The following is a 10,017-nucleotide window of genomic DNA, read 5'->3' as shown; positions in this document are numbered from 1 at the left end:
GACAGTGGGGATGGTGTGTTCAGAGTGATGTGCAGTGTTAGTTTTCCACCACAAATAGCGTTTTGCATTTTGGCCAAAAAGTTCCATTTTGGTCTCGTCTGACCAGAGCACCTTCTTCCACATGTTTGCTGTGTCCCCCACATGGCTTGTGGTAAACTGCAAACGGGACTTCTTATGGTTTTCTGTTAACAATGGCTTTCTTCTTGCCACTCTTCCATAAAGGCCGACTTTGTACAGTGCACGACTAATAGTTGTCCTATGGACAGATTCCCCCACCTGAGCTGTAGATCTCTGCAGCTCATCCAGAGTCACCATGGGCCACTTAGCTGCATTTCTGATCAGCGCTCTCCTTGTTCGGCCTGTGAGTTTAGGTGGACGGCCTTGTCTTGGTAGGTTTACAGTTGTGCCAGACTCCTTCCATTTCTGAATGATGGCTTGAACAGTGCTCCGTGGGATGTTCAAGGCTTGGGAAATCTTTTTGTTGCCTAAGCCTGCTTTAAATTTCTCAATAACTTTATCCCTGACCTGTCTGGTGTCTATATCCAATCGAGAATCTGTGGCAAGATCTGAAAACTGCTGTTCACAAACGCTGTCCATCTAATCTGACTGAGCTGGAGCTGTTTTGCAAAGAAGAATGGGCAAGAATTTCAGTCTGTAGATGTGCAAAGCTGGTAGAGACATACCCTAAAAGACTGGCAACTGTAATTGCAGCAAAAGGTGGTTCTACAAAGTATTGACTCAGGGGGCTGAATAATTACGCACACCCCACTTTTCAGTTATTTATTTGTAAAAAATGTTTGCAATTATGTATGATTTTCGTTCCACTTCTCATGTGTACACCACTTTGTATTGGCCTTTCACGTGGAATTCCAGTAACATTGATTCATGTTTGTGGCTGTAATGTGACAAAATGTGGAAAAGTTCAAGGGGGCCAAATACTTTTGCAAGCCACTGTATATCGTATAAAGTTTGTATCTGTCTTGTGTGAAACTTGTATGAAAAGCATACAAGGATGAAAACAGATATAAGATCACTTGAAAAATTATATAATGAAACTTGTATGTTTTGGATACTTACTAAAACAATATATGAAAGTAATGAGAAAGTGGCCACTTTCATGAGTAAATCATATAAGTTTTTACTATTTCTTTTCCATATGGGAAAAGACGGGAATATGTCCATTTCATAAAACAGCCACACGCTTCAGCCGACATCTTCCAGCAAACTGGCACGAAATGACGTGCACCTGCACTACAGCGATGTTAAAGCGGCAGAATTTACTTCTACGTTTAGAAGATAAATTATTGAAATTAAATGATGATCCCCCCACACCCTCTAGCAGATCATTACATGAAGGAACCTTTTAAAAACAAGCGCGTTCATGCTCACAGGTGTACACACGGGTGATCACACACACAAATTACACCCTTTTTGGCTCCTACCTCAAAGCACACTGTGCGCTGTCGATCTCACGTGCTGCACAATAATGTTTAATATTTAGTATTTACTGTCATATTCTCATATATCATTGTGATCTTGTTTATTACTCTCGTTTTCTTCTGCTTGCTTTCTTTTTTCTTTCTCAACAGGTGATCCAGGTGATCGATATATGTATTTTTTGTCTGCTTATTCTGTTGGTTTTTGTTTTTTGCCCTTTTTCCCCGTCCCTCTTCTCAGGTTTTTTTCTTTCCCTCTTTCTTTCTCCACATTCTCTCCTCCAGTCAAGTCTGTCCCGTATTCAGCAAGTGAAAATAAAATAAACAATAAAAAGTTGAATCAAATGGACCATTACGGCAAGGCTGGGATGGTCCATTTGGTAAAGTAAATCCGTTGGGCATCTTTCTTCGCCTTTAGACAATAATTCTGATGGCAAAAGAACCAAACGGGACAGGTTAAAAAAAAAAAAAAAAAGAAATTAAATGATGATATTCAGCGAGTTTAATTATTTTACAATGTAACGCAAGTACATTGTAAGTAACTGTAAATAAAATACCTAAAAATGAACAGTAATTAGTTGCTCTACTTTTTCAGTGGAAAAGTAATTTAATTACAGTAACGCGTTACTTAGTAACGCATTACACCCAACACTGACGGGGACCCAGGCACAGAGAGACTTGATGAATTTAAGAATCTTATGATTTAATAAAGAAATTTGCAGACGAGCACAGAGATGGTAAAATTATGAGGACAGGGAGGAAAAGGGGTTTAAATGCACCAAGGAGACAGTCAGAGAGAACTCAGGACAACTGGAGACATTTAAGGATGCAGTGACTGACAGGGACAGGGAAGAAGTCTCATCGTGACGAGTAGTTTATCTTGCTTGGCTGGGCAGCTTTCCGGGTGCTCAGCACCCACAAAGCTCTGATCCTAGAATCGCCCCTGCATTTGATCCTGATTTTATTTGAAAGTGTCAGCTGTTATAAACAAATTGAATTGTATCAACAAAAACTCGATCATGGTTTCAAAATCAAAATGAAAGATGACAGTTTGATGACACTAGGCACGAGGTCATTCTCATTTATTAAAAGGTTAAAAAAAGAAATAAATACTTTGTTTGTTTTGATGCCTGAATACGTGTTGTTGAATTGAAGAAAACAGGTGTGGTAAGGTGCTCTGACATAGTGATTTGACGAAAGAAGAGTTGAATGTATGAATGATCATGCTGTAAAAATGTAAACACACCCAAACCTGAGGTCACCTGTTCAGTATATAAGGTGCAGTGGTGCTCCTCAGCTTTAGTATCGCAGTCCAGGGATTCCAGTAATCTGCAGAACTGACCTGTTCATCACAATGAAGCTGCCGTTTTCTCTGATTCTCCTCTGGGCACTCTCCACCACAGGTAAGGACACTCATTTTACCTGCAGGTAGAAGAGAGTCTAATTTAAAGCTTTAAATCATTTATCTTTTTATCTCCAACTGTAATTATTTTTGAGTGAGTGAGTAGTATTGACTCGACTGTAATCTGCTGTAATCCAATATGAACTTTCAAAACATCTCATATTTGCTATATATTTAAATTGTGATAATCATTTCTGTGTTTCTCTCCTGATTGCAGCTGGAGCCCTCCAGTGTCACACCTGCGCAGATTCGACGTGTTCAGGCACAACAGCAAATACATGTTCCTCATCGGAACCGATGTGTGTTACAGCTACCATTCTAGGTAATGTTTTCTCATATCAAATTTTCACTAAATTACATCCACTGTGAAGCTATTTGTGTTCCATCAACATTAACAAGCTGCACTTTGCATTTGTAGCTACTTCATCTGGAACTCCGGTCACACAAATCTACAAGGGATGTGCAGCTTCCTCCCTGTGTCCAGCTGTAACCTCTCAGACATTTTCAGTCAACCTGGGTTTTCAAAGTGCTCTGGCTTCTGCTCAATGCTGCAACACAGATAACTGCAACTCAGAAACTCTTGCAAGTAAGTTAAATACTACGTTGCTCATTGAAGACATAAGAATAATACAAAGAAATAAAAACAATAATCTGATGTTCTAAGAGTCTCTGTTCTGAAATGAAATGGCTTTCTTTTCTGTTTTAGATCCTGCTTCTCAGTCAAATAATGGCGGAGTATGCAACTTTTGTAACCCTTCCACCGGTCAGTGCTCCTCCACATTACAGTGTCAGGGAGTGGAGAACCAATGCTTCCAATCAACCAGTAAGTCTTTATGTTGTATCAGTTGTGTCATCGGTTTTCTATCAAAGATGATTTCAAGTTCTTTTGCGATACATCTGACATACAAAAGAGCGGAAACTTTTACCCTAATTTATACTGAATGTTATTCTTGGGTGTGAAAGTTACTGTGATAAGATTTAAAATTTCAAACCTGGAAGTCAGACAAATAAATAAACTTTTTGCAAGGCTGCTAAGTTGTTTTTTGCATGAAATATATTAAGCTTCCCTGAAAGTAGCCAATTTAAAACATATCCTGAAATCCTTCTTTTTGATCTGCAGTCAACAGTGGCACCACCACGTATCCAGCTCAGGGCTGCGCATCTGCAAACCTGTGTGCAGCTGCTTCAAGCCTGGGTTCTCTACCTTTCATGCAGAGCGTTGGTACCGTATCAGGTGTTGCCTGTTCTGCAGCACCAACTACGACTACTGCCCCAACTACAACGACTGCCCCAACTACAACTACAACCACAGCCGCAACAACAACCACCGCCGCGACCACAACCACCGTCCCAGCTACAACTACAACCACAGCCGCAACAACAACCACCACCGCGACCACAACCACCGTCCCTGCTACAACTACAACCACCGTCCCAGCTACAACTACAACCACCGCCCCAACTACAACAACAACCACCGCCACATCTACAACCACCGTCCCAACTACAGCCACGGTCCCAACTACAACCACAACCACCGCCCCAACTACAACCACCACTGCAACTACAACCACAACCACCGTCCCAACTACAACCACCGTCCCAACTACAACCACCATTCCAACTACAACCACCACCACCGCCGCAACTACAACCACCGTCCCAACTACAACCACAACCACCGCCGCAACTACAACCACTGCCGCAATTACAACCACCGCCGCAATTACAACCACCGTCCCAACTACAACCTCAACCACCGCAACTACAACCACCATCCCAACTACAACCACCGCCGCAACTACAACTACAAACGCCGCCACAACTATAACCACCGTCCCAACTACAACCACCGCCGCAACTACAACCACCGCCACAACTACAAACGCCGCCGCAACTACAACCACCGTCCCAACTACAACCACAGCCGCAACTACAACCACCGCCACAACTACAACCACCGTCCCAACTACAACCACCGTCGCAACTACAACCACAACCACCGCCGCAACTACAACCCCAACCAGCGCCACAACTACAACCACTGCCCCAACTACAACCACCACTGCAACTACAACCACCGCCCCAACTACAACCACCACTGCAACTACAACCACAACCACCGTCCCAACTACAACCGCCGCCGCAACTACAACCACCGTCCCAACTACAACCACAACCACCGCCGCAACTACAACCACCGCCGCAACTACAACCACTGCCGCAACTACAACCACCGTCCCAACTACAACCACCACCACCTCCGCAACTACAACCACCGTCCCAACTACAACCACTGTCCCAACTACAACCACAACCACCGCCGCAACTACAACCACCGCTGCAATTACAACCACCGTCCCAACTACAACCTCAACCACCGCCGCAACTACAACCACCATCCCAACTACAACCACCGCCCCAACTACAACCACCACCGCAACTACAACTACAAACGCCGCCACAACTACAACCACCGTCCCAACTACAACCACCGCCCCAACTACAACCACCGCCCCAACTACAACCACCGCCACAACTACAACTACAAACGCCGCCGCAACTACAACCACCGTCCCAACTACAACCACAGCCGCAACTACAACCACCATCCCAACTACAACCACCGTCGCAACTACATCCACAACCACCGCCGCAACTACAACCCCAACCAGCGCCACAACTACAACCACCACCCCAACTACAACCACCGTCCCAACTACAACCACAACCACCGCCGCAACTACAACCACCGCCCCAACTACAACCACCGCTGCAACTACAACCACAACTACCATCCCAACTACAACCACCGTCACAACTACAACCGCCGCCGCAACTACAACCACCGTCCCAACTACAACCACAACCACCTCCGCAAGTACAACCACCGCCGCAACTACAACCACCGCCCCAACTACAACCACAACCACCGCCGCAACTACAACCACCGCCGCAATTACAACCACTGTCCCAACTACAACCACAACCACCGCCGCAACTACAACCACCGTCCCTACCACAACCACTGCCGCAACTACAACCACCGTCCCAACTACAACCACCGCCACAACTACAACCACCGTCCCAACTACAACCACAACCACCGCCGCAACTACAACCACCACCCCAACTACAACCACTGCTGCAACTACAACCACAACTACCATCCCAACTACAACCACCGTCACAACTACAACCGCCGCGGCAACTACAACCACCGTCCCAACTACGACCACAACCACCTCCGCAAGTACAACCACCGCCGCAACTACAACCACCGCCCCAACTACAACCACAACCACCGCCGCAACTACAACCACTGTCCCTACCACAACCACCGCCGCAACTACAACCACCGTCCCAACTACAACCACCGCCACAACTACAACCACCGTCCCAACTACAACCACAACCACCGCCGCAACTACAACCACTGCCGCAATTACAACCACCGCCGCAACTACAACCACCGTCCCAACTACAACCACAACCACCGCCGCAACTACAACCACTGTCCCTACCACAACAACCGCCGCAACTACAACCACCGTCCCAATTACAACCACCGCCATAACTACAACCACCGTCCCAACTACAACTACAAACGCCGCCGCAACTACAACCACCGTCCCAACAACAACCACAAACGCCGCCGCAACTACAACCACCGTCCCAACTACAACCACAACCACTGCCGCAACTACAACCACTGCCGCAACTACAACCACCGCCCCAACTACAACCACAACCACTGCCGCAACTACAACCACTGCCGCAATTCCAACAACCGCCCCAACTACAACCACAACCACTGCCGCAACTACAACCACTGTCCCTACTACATCCACAACCACCGCCACAACTACAACCACCATCCCAGCTACAACCACCGCCCCAACCACAATCACCGTCGCAACTACAGCCACCGTCCCAACTTCAACTACAACCACCACCGCAACTACAACCACTGTCCCAACTACAACCACAACCACCGCCCCAACTACAACCACCGCCGCATCTACAACCACCGTCCCTACTACAACCACAACCACCGCCGCAACTACAACTGCCTCTACAACCAAAAGTGACGCTTGTTCTATCAGACTGGGAATGATCCATCTGCTGCTTGGACTCCTTCTCTTTACCTTTCATTAAAGCCCCAAATAAAACAAAAATAAACAAAAGAACATATGATGCTTTAACAAGACTCAATAACTTTTTGGAGATTTATCTTGTGTTTACAAATCACTGTTAAACTGAAGTCCATAAAAAGAGGCAATAGAGTCTTGTTGAATCTGACTTGGGACAAGTATGTAAGACTTCTTTGTTTGTTTACATGATGCACAATTATGTCAATTTTGTCCAGAATATTGAACATTATTTATTTTACAGATATAATATATACATTTATATGTATCCAAATGCATGGCATTTATTTAATACTTAGTGGGTGATAAGAATGACTCCTTGTAATAATAACAAAGCATGCTTTGGAAATAAAATAAAGAAGCACAATTTCTCTTAGTTATATGTTCATTTATTTCCCTTTGTGCTTTTTTTTTTTGATGGATTGGATTGGCCAGATGCTGGCAGATGTGTAAAAATAACTCAGTTTGGTAGTGGCAATGGCGGAGCTTCCACAGAGGCCAGCAGGTGGATGAGGGAAAGGGGAGGCAGGAGGAGGAGAGACCCAAGGCAGCCGCCGGTCCGAGTGTCAGGTGAACTGAACTTCAGGTAAGAAGTTATGACTGCAGTCTACCTGGGTCAGATATAAACCAAGTTTAGGTGTAGTTTATTTTCATAGTGCTGACTTTTTACAGTCAGTTACAGTAACTCGTACTGCGTACTAGCTAGCATGATCGAGTTTCTATACAGCTGGGTGGGTGCTATGATGTTACTGATAGTGAACTTTATTTTATTCATAAGGTTAGCTATTAGAGATGCCAACCATCCCTTAAAAAATGGAATTGTTCCGTATTCAAAGAAAATATTACGTATTGAGCTGAAAAGGAACACAGTTTGTTCCGTACTTCAGCTAGAATGGAAAAAGACACAAAGCTGGAGTTATTCTGTGTCTTTACCTGTCAGCTGCCTCTTCTTCTCTCATTCTCGCCCCCTTCCTCTCCTGTTGCTACTTCAATCATGAAATTGATCAATGATCAGCTGATCGGCTTTTCTGACTCAAGTGCCGTCTCTCTTGTTTGTTTATCGCCCACTTTGCGCCAGAAAGAGGAACCCAACGGATGTTGCGCTAAACAACAGCAGCACATTTAAGCTTGATCAGCTGTTGTTAGAATTTATTTAATATTAATTTCTAGTATCAGTTGATGTTTGTTGGAGCCACAGCTGTAAAAGCTGCTGGTCATGATATCGGTTTGGATATGTGGTGAGAGGGAAACATGCAGATGAAACCAGGAGATGTCCTTACTGAATCATCAGAGCTGAATCATGAAATCTGTCATTAAAAATGTTAAAGTAGAAGGATCAAAATTTCAGCCTTTGTTGAATTGGTATCAAGTGGTTCTCAAAAATACTCAAGATATGACAAAGAAACTTTAAATCTAGTAGTCTTGGTTGCGCAAAACTGGTAGATAAGTTGCCTACAGTTGTTTCTGCAGGACAGACAGTTGTCCTGGAGGCCTCTCTCAATGTAAATCCTGTGAACATACAAAAAGATGTTGTCCTTGAACATCCAGTTGGGCTCTTCACTACCAAATCTCTTACTGGTTTCAGCAATTGCAGTCACTTTACCACGCAAACGCCCATGTCTTCTCCTTGTCGTAGTAAGAAATGAAACCAATCATGACATTGTCATACTCCCCAAAACATTGGCAGATGTTAATGCTGTAGTACAAGTGCTACACAAAAAGCAAACTGTCAGAGAACCAGATTGCTCTAAATTTCAAGTCTTCCTCAGAACTAAGCTTTGATTTTGTAGATTTACTGATACCCACTGAATGGAAGGAGTGAATTACAAACATGTTAAACGACATGCCAAATGTCTTCTCTCAGAATGGCCTGGATTTTGGGCATGCTGACAAAGTCAAACACCATATCAAACTGATCAGACACCCTTTAAACAGAGAGCGCGTCCCATACACCCCAATGTCTTCATCTCAAGATGGAAGAAACAGACAATTAAGCGTAAGACAGCATTTGTTTGCCCACTCAGATCTTGGGAATTTAACAGGATGCCCCAGGGGATTACAAATGCGCCTTTGACCTTCCAGAGTATGATGGAGAAGTGTGTGGGTGATATGAATCTAAAAGAGGTTCGGTGTTCATTGATGACCTGATTGTCTTCTCATCATCTCTGGAGGAACATGAACCATGCTTGGAGTGTGTCCTGCAATAACTGATGTCATATGGCTTGAAACTGGCACCAGAGAAGTGCATATTCTTTCAAACATAGGTAAAATACCTTGGTCACATTGTTTCTGCAAGAGGGGTGGAGACTGACCCTGACAAAGTTGAGGCCCTAAAGACCTGGCCGATCCCCAATCTTAAAGAGTTTCAGTCCTTTTTAGGGTCCCCTAGATATTACTGAAAGTTTATTCAGGGATACTCCATCATTGTCCGACCACTTAACAAACTAACCTCTGGCTATCCACCAATTAGGAAGTGGAACAACAAACCAAGGACAAATGCAAACATGGAGTATCGCCTTTATTTTACCGGTTGCTGTACACACACACACTCCTTGTTACTCAAAGAGTTGAGTCGGTAAGTGGAAAGATGGTCTTAACATCTCATATCAGCTTATGCTCCTTGAGGAGCTAAGAGCCACTGTATTTAGAAGCCTTCATCATGATACATGCTACCTTGGAGTTGAACGAACAGTAGATTTGGCAAGGGCCAGATTTTATTGGGTGAAAATGTACATAACTATATAAAATAAGTTAAAGCCTTTGAGTGATGTATCTGTTGGCTCCAGAGGAGGCTGCTCCATCGATAAACATTAAGACCCCCAGACCTCTTGAACTAGTGTGCATGGACTTTTTATCAATACAGCCAGATCTCTCAAATAGTGATGGGAATTCTGGCTCTTTTTAGAGAACTGGCTCTTCAGGTTGTTTTGTTGCTTTAATTAATGTATTATCAACGACAATATAAAGTTATGCACAAAATAAGTTACTAATGTAAAAAATTTGGTTTTTTAGTTATATATGTTTATTA

The 10,017-nt window shown here is 44.1% G+C and overlaps 1 protein-coding gene across 1 annotated transcript; it reads left to right on the top strand.

The window, feature by feature from the left end:
- The first annotated feature begins 2,790 nt into the window (after positions 1-2,790).
- Positions 2,791-6,996, top strand: LOC134646669 (mucin-5AC-like). Its single transcript, XM_065469463.1, has 5 exons — positions 2,791-2,864; positions 3,056-3,160; positions 3,959-4,398; positions 4,448-6,349; positions 6,497-6,996. The coding sequence occupies exons 1-5, from the start codon at positions 2,791-2,793 to the stop codon at positions 6,994-6,996; spliced, it is 3,021 nt and encodes a 1,006-aa protein (XP_065325535.1).
- The last annotated feature ends 3,021 nt before the right edge of the window (positions 6,997-10,017 follow it).

Source organism: Pelmatolapia mariae, linkage group LG17 (assembly GCF_036321145.2).
Source record: "Pelmatolapia mariae isolate MD_Pm_ZW linkage group LG17, Pm_UMD_F_2, whole genome shotgun sequence".
In the NCBI taxonomy this organism is placed as follows: domain Eukaryota; kingdom Metazoa; phylum Chordata; class Actinopteri; order Cichliformes; family Cichlidae; genus Pelmatolapia; species Pelmatolapia mariae.
This window is presented reverse-complemented; position numbering and strand designations above follow the sequence as displayed.

Coding starts and splice junctions, on each gene's coding strand:
- LOC134646669 (XM_065469463.1), top strand. CDS start 2,791: ATGAAGCTGCCGTTTTCTCTGATTCTCCTCTGGGCACTCTCCACCACA. Junction 3,161..3,958: donor TGTTACAGCTACCATTCTAG/GTAATGTTTTCT, acceptor TTTGATCTGCAG/TCAACAGTGGCACCACCACG. Junction 6,350..6,496: donor AACCACCGCCGCAACTACAA/CCACTGTCCCTA, acceptor CAAACGCCGCCG/CAACTACAACCACCGTCCCA.